Consider the following 14,418-nt stretch of genomic DNA (forward strand, 5'->3'; position numbering starts at 1 on the left):
CTTTCCTCTTTTGTCCTACAACAAATGTTCCTGTGTTTGTCTCTTTTTGGTCCCCTCAGACTCCAAACTGTGACAGCGGTTGGTCACATTTATGGGTCAGCTGGAGGTTTTTGCAACTCGAAGGGAGTTTGTTTCTCTTTAGGGTCCCATTTTATTTGTTCGGTACAGAGATTAAACCAAAAACTCTTCTGTTTAATCTGTTTGTCACTAATATGTCATTGTTAAATCATAGTTCACAGTCAGACAGTTCTGATCATCGGTTTGACAGCTCTTGCTGTCGTCTCAAGAGCAGCTGGAGCAATAATATATGATTTAACAGAATGTGTGTCTGATATAGGATGAAGAGGACAAACATGAGACACTAAGCAGAGACAGAAAAAAGAATCAAACATTTAAAATTCCTAAAAATGTGGTCTGGTCAGAGGGGTTTGAATTTAACTCTCCATGACTCCAATAGTTAAGTCCCACTCACATCATCTTTTGATCTGAACGTAAAGGCGTTCCCAGAGGTCTTTTGATTATGGTTATGCTGTTTTTAGACAAAATCGGAAAAAAAACCCCGGAGTTCATCAGAAATTCACCTATGAGTTATAGGCAGGCCGCTCCCTGTTGCCGAGAGCTCTCTGTTTACATGCTTTCCCACTAGCTTACAGGCCCTCACACACTAACATTAGCAGTGCTCCCCTCTCCCTCTTATTTTCTATGTCATAAATACGATCCTGGTCAAAGGGCATTTTTTCGTCTGCTCCTGATACACAACAATTCAATTATAAAAAAAAATACTCAGAAATGCAATTTTAAGATGAATTTTCTTTGTATATGTCCTCCATCATGAAAAAATGCCACAAGAACATGCTAGAAACACCAAAAACACCATTGTCACTGGAGTAGGTGCTTAACATTTTAGAAAAACTAAAAGATCAGTGAGAGAAATGGGTGGATTTTTCGAAGCAAACCCAAAGAAATGATACAATTAGCAGACTGAGCATTTCAGCAGAGTTTTGTGTTTTCTAAAGCATTGTTGTATTGTTTGCTTTTTAATATTTTTATGACTAAAAGAAATAGGTCCTTAAATCCTTTTAGGTTCACTGTTGAAAATGTCTTTATTTAATTTTATTCATCTTTTGGTTTGCCTTAGAAGATTTAACTGTACAAAAATATAAAACTTTAAGAAACTAGCAACCACTTTTAGCAAGTAAACCCATGTCAGTTCAGGTCAAGTAACCCAACAGAAGTACACTTACTGACTGTCTGGTGTCAGGGTGCCTCCGGCTGCTACCCCTCCCCTCCCTGCTCCTTCATTGGAACCAGCTGACCTGCATCATCTCATCACCTGGCAGACCTTCATAAGGAGATCCATCCCAGCATACTACGCCAGTCCGTTATACTCACTCGAGTATAACCTCATATATACCTGTAGAGGGGGGCAGTGACCTCTGAGACCAAACTGTGGCTGACTGGAGACGGCACCCAAAAGCTGTGTCATGCCAACAGGAGTTTAGGAACAACACTGTTTTGGTTTCAGCAAAAGATGGTGACTAATTTGATCAACTTCCAATATACAGTCATGGCCAAAAGTTTTGAGACTGACATAAATTTTGGAAATTGGAAAAGTTGCTGCTTTAGTTTTTATAATAGAAATTTCCATTTACTCCAGCAGGTTATGAAGAGTGATCAGATGAATTGCATAATCCTTCTTTGCCATGAAAATGAGCTTAATCCCAAAAAAACCTTTCCACTGCATTTCATTATTGTCAGTAAAGGACCTGCTGAGATCATTTCAGTCATCGTCTTAGCTCGTGGAGAGAATGCTGACGAGCACAGGATCATTCTGTCAGGCTGATGGGGTTAGAATGGCAGACTTGAAAGGAGGGTGATGCTTGAAATCATTGTTCTTCCATTGGTAATTATGGTGACCTGCAAAGAAACGCGTGCAGCCATAATTGCGTTGCATAAAAATGGCTTCACAGGCGAGGATATTGTGGCAACTAAGATTGCATCTAAATCAGCATTTTGAAGGATCATCAAGAAGGACAGAGTCTGAATTCTTGTTAAGAAGGCTTCAGGACGTCCAAGAAAGTCCTGAAGCACCAGGATGGTCTCCTGAAGACGATGGGATGGGCGTGCCACCAGTGCAGAGCTGCTCAGGAACGGCAGCAGGCATTTGAGAATTTGTGGTCAATCCTTAAGAGGCGTGTGGACAAACAAAAACCCGCTAATTCTGACAAACTCCAAGAAGTGATTCTGAAAGAATGGGTTGCTATCAGTCAGGATTTGGCCCAGAAGTGGATTGAGAACATGTCCAGTCGGACTGCAGAGGTCCTGAAAAAGAAGGGCCAACACTGCAAATACTGACTTTGTATAAATGTCATTGTTCATAGAAGCCTTTGAAACAAATGAAGTACTTGTAATTATATTTTAGTACATCACAGAAACTGAAACAAAGATCTAAAAGCAGTTTAGCAGCAAACTTTGTGAAAACTAAGATTTGTGTCGTTCTCAAAACCTTTTGGGACTGTAGTGTCCCAAACTGATGAGGCAATAGGAGCTGCAGTCCAGTAAGATCACAGCTTTGAACTTCTCATTGTTCTCTCAGTCTTTCACAGTCTGGAGAAAAATCATGAAGCATCATGAAGTTAGTGTTTTTGTTTCTGTGCACACCCTTTAGTTCAGGGGTGCCCAAACTTTTTTCCTCAAAGGGCCAAAATCTAAATGTGACTGTGGACTGTAGGCCAAATACAATACGTCATTATATAAAAGCAGAAAATAAAGAATTTGGTTTAATGTGTTTATTGTGATTCTGTATTCATCAAGGTAACACACAAGAAGAAACATTCTTTCAAATCATTAAACATGACAGCAAGGCCTTACTGGCAATTTTCAACTAAAAAACAAAACAAACTTTTTTCCAATGAAAACAGCAAACTGCGATCCTTAATCAGAGACATGGAGCTGGTCTTTTGACTTCATCAGTGACTGAATGTTGGGCTGCAGCTTACTCACTGATAGTGTTAGTATGTCTTGCAAGTGTGAGTCTGTGAGGGTCCCCCTGAGTTTGATCTTGTTCAGGTTCATGAGACTAAATGTTTGCTCACAAATGGAGGTGCTGCCAAACAGAGATAGCATTACTTGTGCATTTTTTCTCATCTGTGGGTATCTTTGTACTGACACATGTGGATAAAAATCCCTCAGGGGTAGTGATACAATTTTTCTTTTTAGCTCTGTGTCACATTGAAACTCAATCAACTCCATCTGCTAATGCTCTGGAACTGAGTCGGGGCTCACGCTGAAGGGCTGAGAAAAATGTCCATGTCATCTTCTTAAAGTCCACAAAGCGCAAATCAAACTCCTTGTTTAAGTTGCTGAGAAGTTCTCCATATTCTGGCAACCTGTCCACCTCCACATTCACTTCTGTCAGGCTGGGGAAGTGTGCAAAGTTTCCTAAAGAGACAAAGTCAAATAAGAATGTCCATTAGTATCATTTGCACTACTATGAGGCACATAAGCTACAGGACACAAAAGACAACAAGAGAGCAATGAAAGCAGACACACAAAGACAATCAATGACGTTTTCTGTCAAACAGGCGTAAGCACCACGGACAGCGACACATCACATCGACGGACACACATGGAGCAGCACGTGTTACAATCACAAATACATTTTTATTGACTTACCTGCTGAAAGATGCCGGCAGAGTAGTTGCAGCTTCGTTTGGAAAGCCTTGATGTGGTCAAACAGCGCCGTTATGATCTGTTCTTTGCCTTGAAGTTTAACATTCAGATTGTTGAGCAGGTCGGTCACGTGATGTCCATCATAAAGGCCACGTCAAAAATCCATCTTTTATCGGAGAGGATTTGTGTGTCCCTGCTCGCACTCGAAAGAAACTCCGCGATAAGTTGATGATGGTAAAGAATTTCTTTTTATTGCGCATCAACTTCATCCAAAAAGGTTCTGAACTGGCGGTGTGAGAGTGCCTTTAAGCGGATGCCGTTAATTATTTTGACGAAATCGCGACAACGTCTGCCAGTCCGATTGTCTTTGCACACAGCTGTTCCAGGATACAGTGGTATTGCGCTACCTTTCCCCCACACTCCGAAACCTTTTGGGAAACGAGAGCAGTGAGGCCAGCTTTCTTCCCAATCATGGCAGGTGCACCATCGGTTGTTATTCCAACCATTTTGTCGCAACTCAAGTGATATTTGTCCATTCAATGCTTTGATAAGCATTAAAACGTGACAAAAAACGAAAACATTGTTTTTAAATAAAATGATTGACAGTAACAATATAAACGAAAGTGGGGGGAAATAAAAAATAAAAATATAAAGGGGGCAAATACTTTTTTGTTTCTTTTTTGTTTTCTTTTGTTCTTTTTCAGTGTTTAAGATTTAAACTCTGCTGCAATAATGTCACAATCTTTAGGACAAAAAGCACCTTTTCCGTTCCTCACGTCCTCTGCATGTCACGTGACCCCCGGTGGATTCTTTTGTTTTAATGGCTTTGTTTACATAATGGACAAGCTTTGTGTTCAGGGCTTGTGACGTCACCTCGACCAGCAGGACACAAAGCGCGCGCGGTGGTTGATCCCGAGACTGTGCACGACACGTGGACGAGCACGCGGGCTGATAATGCGACGAGACGCAGCCGCACTTTGTCATATTGAAATCCGGAGTGAGAGACCTTCAGGATGAACGAAGGGAGGGGAGAGAGAGAGACTGCAGGGTCTGGATGAGTAACCATGGCAACAGCAGCAGCAGGACCAGCGGCGGTGGAAACGCTCCTCCGTCAGACAGCGGTCCTCTGAGTCCGGACTGCCGCCGAGCCACGAGCGGATCCTCCCTGCATCTCTGCCAAGGTGAGACTGTTTTCTGTCGTCCGTCCGTGTCACGCGGCTCCCCCCGCGCGCGGGGATGGCGGTGTTGCGTGTGAAGGGAAAGGGAAGCGGCTCGCGAGGCTGTTGAGGATGGATCAGACCGGAAACACAGTCTGGTTTAGACTTCTGTCAACATCTGTGGGTTCTAAACACCTCGCTGGAGGACTTCTTAGTACCGGGAAAAAGGACCTTTCAAAGTAAAAGCAGCAGGAAAGTGTGGACGTGCTTGATGAACTACAGCAGAAGTGAGAGGAAAGAGCTGCAGCAGGAGTTTGTGTATGTGTTAGCCCAGCTAACAGTCAGCAGCAGGAAAACGGAGCAGCAGCAGCAGATTATCCAGGCTGCTGTGCTGCAGGTCAGACACGCGTGACCCGCCAATGGGAACATGTCCTCACATAGCAGCCAAACCACAATCCCGCCTTCTCAGAGCAGCAACTAATTCATTTTTAAATCTCCATATTCATGCCCTGCTGTTGCAAGGACGCTTGTGCACGCGCCCATGCCCTTTCTCAGGAGTAACTTAGCTGTGAGTCAGAGTTGTGAACACAAACAGTGAGTGTTTGTGATCCAAAGAGCACTGCAGGCCTCGGGGAATGATCCTGCTCTGGCCTTTTCCATAAAAACCCCTTTGATTATGGAATATTATGCTGCAGAGATTAGATAGATGCTACTGGCGTTCCTCACAGAATCCCTGCTCAGTGCTCTCATTTGTTCTGTGGGTTTGCACAGAGCTTCAGCCGTCTCTGCTGTGTTAGGCAGGTTTTTCTTTAAATCCATACCTGGACCCGGGTCTGCAGTCTCCTCTCCTTATGTTTTTTTTGGTCTTCTGCACATTACAGCGTTCGGCTCTGTTAGGAAGATGCTAACTAAAGTTGAATTGCTCCTGCTTTGTCTCTCAGTGTCACCCACACTTGAGCACATTCTATACTCTCCTTCTTCTAAAAATACGTTGCTCTCCATCCTCCAGATGGAGGCAGGAGATGTCACTCAGCGTTCCCCGCTGAGCTGACACAGCAGCTGGCCTGTGGGGGGTTGGCAGCTTCAGGGCAGCAGAGGGTTTTGGCCCTGAGGTGGCTGACTTAGCAAGGCTGCAACCTACGGACCTCCAAGAAGCTCCGCATGTGTGTCTGGCATGAAATAGTCATTATAGCGAGGACGCCCGTTTTGTACTGATTAGTGTTTGATGCGAGAGGAAAAATCTGAAAAGGAAGAATTAAAAATGCACCAGCAGCAGACAGGAAGCATTAGCAGGGCTACAGGTTATGCAGTCGCGGCTTTGAGGCAGACGCCAGAGTTCAAACGGGGAGGACAAAGCACCAAATGCCCAAAGACACTGGGGCAAAGGTGCTCCTCCCCTTTCCATACGGTGGGCGTCTTTGAGCTGACTTCAAAACATGGAAGAAAACCACATTTGCCAAGAATACCATATTCTCAAGCAAACACTGATGTCTCCAATCACTCAATGATGAAAAAAGTTTTCTTTTCAGAGAAACTGTAGCGATCGATTAAAGTAAAAGCTGCTCTCAGAGATGTTCTGATCTGTAATCCTTCAGCTCAGGGTAGCTCCAGGTGGCAGAACTTCCTGCTATTGCTTTTACTTCCTTCTGGCCTCACCTCCATTGAAAAGTCAACGCCTTGATCTGTTTACCTCAGACACCACAACCCTCATCATACAGAAATAAAACACTTTGGTGAGAGCATTACAGATGTAAACAGGCTCTGATTGGTCAGAATTCCTCTGCTTCCTTGCATACTAGGAGGGCGCGGGGGGGGCACTCAGGCTTTAGGATGACATTGTCAATAAAACCATGAAGTCAAAACAGAAAAACGCTGGTCAGAAATGTTAACACATCTGAAGAAAGACAGAAAACAAGAGAGATTAATGGAAACCGGTTCAGCCATCACGGGTGTCCGGGACACAGGTGACCCGCACAAAATGTCAAGATCATGGAGCAGTCAGTGAACCCGTAGAGAGAAAATCTTTATGCACAGTTTTTCCACAGGCATGCTGCAGGCGACAGGTCGTAGCAAACACTTAAAGAACACATCTAAGGGTGAAGGGGAGATGCAGGCATGTTGGACCGTTTTTCCTGCAGACTGTACATGGAGCTTGGTAGTGATGTTGACGTGATAAATGTGCCCTCCTTGCTGCAGCCAGCACAGTCAGTAAGGAGCCACCTTATGAACCACTAGAGCACAGGTGTCAAGCTCCAGGCCTCAAGAGCCGCTGTCCACACATTTTCTAACCGACCTGCCATTGAAGCTCCTTATTGGCTAAACACACCTGATCCAGGTAATCAACAGCTGATGAGGCAGGATTTCTGAAAAACTAGCAGGAGGTCGGCCCTCGAGGAGTTTGACACCCCTGGACCAGAGTGTGGCGTAAGGACACGGTGTGACAACATCATAAGTGCATGCAACGTCCAATATTCTTACAAATACTACATGATATTCTTAAAACACGCATGACAATGGTATGTGCCGTTTTTATGATGCCCCTCAAGTGACATCTCTTATTTTCAGCCGCTCCTCTCCACAACCGTCCACGACAACCCAAAACCCTGCAGCTCCCCTACCGGTCACCCCTGTATTTGTGAATGTGACTAAGGGTTTAATCAATTGAAAATAAGGAAGAGTCGTGGAGTTTTGGCTTGCAATTTGACTAAATCTTCTAGTAAAAGTTACGGGTACTTAACGATGCTACAGTACTTTTTCATTTCTCAGAAGTCTTTGTTTCCATTAATGTGATCTTTGGACCAGACAAACAAAAACAGGAGATGCTGGTGGACACTGCTGCTCCAATTCTCTTTCATTCATTTATCTTCTCATGATTCTGAGGAGACCTGCAAAAAACACTCATCATTAGACCCGCTGAAGCGTGTGAGCATGTTTCCCAGCATGCTTTGCAGCTGTCAGCAGCAGGTGCTGTCGCTCCCTAATTTGATCATCTCATCAATGAATTTTCAGCATCGCAGCTCTCACTATCCTCGTGTTCTCTGCTGTTAGTGTGGAGAAAAAAGCAGTGATGTGGATCGTAGTGCTGTGAGCTTCAACCTTCTGGAAGTACACGCTGTTCATTTTCCTCCTCACAGCCTCTCTAGGAGGTAGGGGGGTGGGGGCTTATCTCCTGAATCTCAGAAATTGCAGGTCACAGATAAGCAGCATCCATCAGGCTAACCTGGACTAAACCGAAAATATGAGTCAACACTGAAAGAAACGTGCATCTTCATTTCTGACCCATACTGGACTGAGTCACCAAAACCTGCTAGCTCTTTGTCTAGCGTCTGACTGCAGCACAACAATGCTGATCCCAACAGATGTGGATGTCATCTGTCAACCAAACATGTCAGAGTTAGTGAGAAGTTAGACAAACTAACAGGAAGTCAAAGGAAAGCACAGAAATGGAATTGGGTCCAGGTTTTAGCCTGAGACATTCCCGCGGTTTTCCTACTGCTGCTTTCCACGCTTCCATCTGTGGATCAGTGATGTGCAGAGTAACGAAGGAGTCCAGGAAGAAAAACATTTGGAGGCAAAGAGGGGCTGTTTAAACTGACCCCTTCGAGCTTTCATGTTTCATGCCAACATGTCAAAAGTCTGAAAGTTACCGGAGGATGTTTGAACATTGACTCTCCCCCTGAGATGCTACACAAGCTGTGTGGACAGGATCAAAGCAGAGCTCATGGATATGAAGATAGAAAAATGATCCTCTGCAGGTTTTGTTGGGTGATGAGTGCCCCTCCCCCCCACTGAGATTGCTAAGGGGCGGGATAACACATTCAAACCTCCAGTCAACGGGTGTTTTCCTCACAGAAGTGATGTGAGTGTTGATGTGAGACACTGTTGTGTTACAGTTTTTCTCCATTGGTTTGGCTCATTTCTTGAAACAGGAATTACATTCTGAAAACTCTAAGATTATTTGGTAAAACAGTCTTACAGTTTAGCACAACACAATAGCTCATTTGCAAAATCTAATATATCTCCCAAAACTGTTCTTCATGCTTCAAAACTAAATTCTTTTCCCATGTAAAGAGTCAGTGCCACCAAAATGGCAAAGATCCTTCTCAATAGCTTTGGTTCATTTCTTGATCAGACCGGACGTTGTCAACACTCTTGGTGCTTTTGTCAAAATAATGTGGATGATTCGGCATCATGGTTCACCTGAAAAGCTCATATCTCTCCCAAAACAATTCACTCCCGTGTCAAAAATAAATTTCCTTCTCATTTGAACAGTCAGTGCCTCCAAAATACTTTGTCCTTTTGGCATTGTGTAAGCACTGCAAGTCAGAATGATTAGATGTTTTTTCACTATAGCAGAGGACCATTGAAATATCCCTCATGTCCACCTTTCAGTCTTAGCTCAGTCCTTTATTGACAATGGTAACTGTACTGTTTTTGTATAGCTAACAGAATACAATTTTGTATAAAACTGAAAAAAAGAAAAAGGATTTTAGGGTGAGAGTAGCCTCTTAGGTTTACAGTAACAGCACACATTGCACTCATACTGCCAAGGAAATTCTAACCATTATTATTCACACACAGAAAGTAACTTTCATACATCAGAGTAAAAAGAAAATGTATACAGCATAATGTACTTTATAAAATAAACAAACAAAAACAATGAAAATGGTATGCAGCCTACAGTGCTGTAAATAATGCTTGAGTTACATAACTAACAGTTCTTCACTGGTCGCTGTCCTCACCCTCCCTCTCCTGGCCATCGTCCTCACCCTGCTGGTCATCCACACGCTGCTGTCTGTCTGGCCACTTGATTCTTGTCACACTTAATCAATTGCAAAGATGTACTAAGACATTTGCAATGTGATAAAATCAATAAGAAATTCCATTCTGTTTTGAAAAATTGCCAAGTGGTTTGGAGGTTTGTCCATGTTGTTTTGAGAATGTAATTTCTGTTTCAGGAAATGAGCCAAACCAATGGAGGAAAAACTGTAAGACAGGAAGGTTATTGTACCTTGAAGAGATCCTTCCTCATTTCTGGCCCTCAGGTTTCCTGCAGCATCCCAGGATGATTCATGCCAGATGAAGCAGGAAACGCCTTTGTGTTCTTCTTAGAATCTATTACAAAAACACAGTGAAGAAGCTAACCCACCTCGTTCTTCCGGCTGTGTCATGATCCTGACATTAGGATTCACTCAAACCAAGCAATCCTGCTGGGAAACAAAAAGCATCTACGCTCAGAAACAATGGTTCAAAGAATCAGCATGTCTGAATCTGTGGAAAAGGAAAGTGGGCGGGGCTGTGACTGGTCAACGCTGGTGTTGGACACTTGTCTTCAGATAGTTTTTACCTGTAAACACGTTGAAGCGTGGGAATCGTTCTCTTTCTGTTGATTTGATACAACATAAATAGGAGCAGTGTCCCACGCCGCACACACGCCGGGATTCAGTTTCAAAGCGTTCAGGAGTCATTTGAGATGCTTTCCTGTGGACAGGTCTCTGTTTCATCTCCTATCAGTGCACATCTCTGTAATAATTCTGCAGTCTGATAGTTTTGGATGTTAAACAGTTAAGAATATATAAGGTTAGATCTTGTAGTTAATGAACAAGCACTCATAGAATAACTGTTTAGTCTCTTTTCAAAGTGTGACGCTGTCATTGTCATGGTGATTTTCTCAGAGAAAAGAAAAAAACATTGAAATCGATAATGCAACTCCAGTATAAGCAGATCTAGAGCAGTAACCATAACCAGGAAGTGCAGATCAGGACTGCAGCATGCTCCTTTGCACGCCTCAATGGGTCATTCACACCGCCTGTCACATGATAGTGGCAGCTGGTTTCAAACAAGAATTTGTCCATTTCTGTAACAGAACATGCTCTGTTTCTGCAGGTGATGAGCGGGATCGGATCATGTCTGAAGTACAGGGAACGCTGGAGTTTTCTCTGGAGCTACACAAGTTTCACAATGTGGATCTCTTCCAGAGGGGGTGAGCAGCTCACGCTTCCACTCACAGGCATGCAGAACGTAGAACTGACTCCATGGAACATGATGAGGAGGAACAAGCCAAAAACTAGTTCATAAACGCTGTGATCTTTAAATCAGATAAAGATGTTAACCGTTGGATAAATGTGGATTAAAATGGTTATACTTTCAGCGGCAGTTACACTTTCAGTAGCTGTTACCCTTTTAGCAGCTGTTACACTTTCAGCAGTGGTTACACTTTCGGTAACAGTTACACTTTCAGCAGCGGTTATACTTTCTGTAACAGTTACACTTTCAGCAGTGGTTACACTCTCTGTAACAGTTACACTTTCAGCAGCGGTTATACTTTCTGTAACAGTTACACTTTCAGCAGTGGTTACACTTTCGGTAACAGTTACACTTTCAGCAGCGGTTACACTTTCGGTAACAGTTACACTTTCAGCAGCGGTTATACTTTCTGTAACAGTTACACTTTCAGCAGTGGTTACACTCTCTGTAACAGTTACACTTTCAGCAGCGGTTATACTTTCTGTAACAGTTACACTTTCAGCAGTGGTTACACTTTCGGTAACAGTTACACTTTCAGCAGCGGTTACACTTTCTGTAACAGCTACACTTTCAGCAGTGGTTACACTCTCTGTAACAGTTACACTTTCAGCAGTGGTTACACTTTCGGTAACAGTTACACTTTCAGCAGCGGTTATACTTTCTGTAACAGTTACACTTTCAGCAGTGGTTACACTCTATAACAGTCACACTTTCAGCAGTGGTTACACTTTCAGCGGCGGTTATACTTTCTGTAACAGTTACACTTTCAGCAGTGGTTACACTCTATAACAGTCACACTTTCAGCAGTGGTTACACTTTAGGTAACAGTTACACTTTCAGCAGCGGTTAAACTTTCAGCGGCGGTTATACTTTCAGCAGTGATTACACTTTTAGCAGTGGTTACACTTTCAGCAGTAGTTGCGCTTTCAGTGGTAGTTATATTTTCAGCAGTAGTTACGCTTTCAGTGGTAATTATATTTTCAGCAGTAGTTACACTTTCAGCAGCTGTTACCCTTTCAGCAGCTGTTACACTTTCAGCAGCTGTTACCCTTTCAGCAGCTGTTACACTTTCAGCAGCGGTTACACCAAAGCCTCAAAAGCTCTAAGGATCTCCATCCCTGCTCCTCCATAGCTACTGTGTCACCTGCTGTCCAGCTGATCCTGCCTCTTTTACTGCTTATCACCTGGATCAGGTGACTGACAGAACACCTGATCCAGGTAACTACTATGTCAGAGGGAAGTGGACAGAAGCAGGGCAGGAGTTCTGGAGTACCAAGAAAAGCAGCATATGCTCGCTGCTATCTCTGCTTCTCCGTCCAGATTGGAGCCGGCGCCTTACCTAACCAAGAATGAAAGTGGAATGGCTAGGATTTTAGGGCACCAGCTGTTACTACCGACTCAGCTGAGCCATGCACGCGTCTGCTGCTCACTAGGTTTAACGTCTGCCCTGGATCAGAGGAAAGCCGAAACCCCTCCCCCGCAGTCTGAGGACACATGAAGGTCATTTGCAGCATGCCACTCCATTTAAAAAGGAAACCAATTCCTGAATTCAAATCACTGTCTCAGCGTCTACCCTCAAAGTTGTTGTGGAATCCACACCTTGGCCACAAACAGAACCGACCTTCTCTGAGCATATTTTAGAGAGATGATAGAGACGGCATCAGAAAGCTCCTCAAATAAACTTACATTTTAGGTTAAGTAATAAACATCAGCAGCTTCCACCTGGAAGTCCACCTTGAACCACAGCCTGTGTGGGAACTGTAATCCCGCCTCAGTTTCCCCTGAGGTCTGCCCTGTTCATTCAGAACCTCTTCAGCTCAGATTCACGCCCATCGAAGCTCTGAGCGACTGAAACACTTCAAAGGTTCAGTTCTGTTCTGTTAAAATAGTGTTTCCTCTCATTTGTTCATCTTTGAAATATTACAAAGATTTCTACATTTTATTAGTCTGTATTTTTAAAATACATCATTTTACTTTGTTTGCAAATGTTTGATGCTGTTTTAAAGGTTTACTAGTAGTTGTTTTTAAGAGTAATGTCGCCCAAAGAGGTTTAGACCTAAAGTCTTGCAAGTCTCGTTAAATGAATGTAAAAAAATAACATTTGTAAACATATTCACTCTTCAGCTAAAGTGCAGTAAACTGTTAAACATTAAGACAAACTGATATTATTCAGATAAAACGACCAGATTTTTTTTTTTTTTTTTGTTGGTCTGAAAAATGTTCTGACAGAAAAGGGACCGAGCTAATCCTGCCGTGACGTGTCTGCAGGAAGATTAAAGCTCTCATCTGGATCCAGTCAAATGCCAGCTTTAGTAAGAGGGAAAAAAAAAAGCTTTTTCTCTCCCTACCTAAAACCAGATCACAAAATGTAATGAAGTCCTGGTAGGATGTGTTTGTCCGCTACAGTGGGGCTAAAAGTATTTAGTCAGCCACCAAGTGGGCAAGTTCTCCCACGTACAAAAGATGAGAGAGAATTGTAATTTTCATACCTCAACTATGAGAGACAACATGAGAAGATCTAGTAAATGACCTGCAGAGAGCTGGAACCAAAGTAACAAAGGCTACCATCAGTAACACACAACGCCACCAGGGACTCAAACCCTGCAGGGCCAGACATGTCCCCCTGCTAAAGCCAGTACATGTGCTGGACCGTCTAAAGTTTGCTAGAGAGCATTTGGAGGATCCAGAAGAGGATTGGGAGAATGTCCTGTGATCAGATGAAACCAAAATAGAAAGTTTTTGGTAAGAACTTTACTGGTCGTGTTTGGAGCAGAAAAATGCTGAGTTGCATCCAAAGAACACCAGACCTACTGTGAAGCATGGGGGTGGAAACATCATGATTTGGGGCTGTTTTTCAGGAAAGGGACCAGGACGACTGATCGGTGTAAAAAGAATGAATGGGGTCATGTATGGTCAGATTTTGAGTCAAAACCTCCTTCCATCAGCAAAGGGCATTGAAGGTGAAACGTAGCTGGGTCTTTCAGCATGACAACGAACCCAAACACACGTTGCCCGGGTAACGAAGGAGTGGCTTCATATGAAGCATTTCAAGGTCCTGGAATGACCTAGCCAGACTCCAGATCTCAAACCCGTAGAAAATCTTTGGGGGGAGTTTAGAGTCTGTGTTGCTCAGAGACGGCCCCAAAACATGACTGCTCTAGAGGAGATCTGCATGGAGGAATGGACCAAAATACCAGCAAAAGCAGAAAAGGGTAGATAACAAATTATTGAGTTGTACTTTTGCTATTTAACCAAATACTTCTTTTCCACTGTAATTTACAAATATATTCTTTTAAAATCAAACAATGTGACTTTCTGGATTTATTTTTCTCATTTTGTCTCTCATATTTGAGGTTTACCTATGATGACGATTAAACAGCTCTCTCATCTTTTTAACTTGGAGAACTTGCATAGTTGGTGGCTAACTAAATGCTTTTTTTGCCCTACTGTATGTACATTTTTATCCAAAACTTGTGTTTTAAAAGAAACATGATACCAGTATCTTTGAGTAAATACTCTGTTTTTTTTCTTAATAGAAAATTCTTCGAATAGATCATATTTG

General features: G+C 43.0%; 1 protein-coding gene and 1 long non-coding RNA gene across 4 annotated transcripts in view; one reads left to right on the plus strand and one right to left on the minus strand.

Moving 5' to 3' along the window:
* Nucleotides 1-2,884: 2,884 nt before the first annotated feature.
* Nucleotides 2,885-4,443, minus strand: LOC110015989. The gene is made up of 2 exons (XR_002291246.1): nt 3,676-4,443; nt 2,885-3,441 (listed from the first exon to the last, which is right to left on the minus strand). It is a non-coding gene; the product is annotated as an uncharacterized LOC110015989 (long non-coding RNA).
* Nucleotides 4,444-4,601: 158 nt separating this feature from the next.
* Nucleotides 4,602-14,418, plus strand: part of fam135b (family with sequence similarity 135 member B) — a 44,468-nt gene continuing 34,651 nt past the window's right edge. For all 3 annotated transcript variants that reach the window (XM_011481302.2, XM_020707365.1, XM_020707364.1), the window contains exons 1-2: nt 4,602-4,853; nt 10,716-10,812. In XM_011481302.2, the coding sequence (XP_011479604.1) occupies nt 4,727-4,853; nt 10,716-10,812 (224 nt within the window). In that variant the 5' untranslated portion in view covers nt 4,602-4,726. The remainder of the gene's footprint in view (nt 4,854-10,715; nt 10,813-14,418) is intronic.

Source organism: Oryzias latipes, chromosome 11 (genome assembly GCF_002234675.1).
Source record: "Oryzias latipes chromosome 11, ASM223467v1".
Classification (NCBI taxonomy): Eukaryota; Metazoa; Chordata; class Actinopteri; order Beloniformes; family Adrianichthyidae; genus Oryzias; species Oryzias latipes.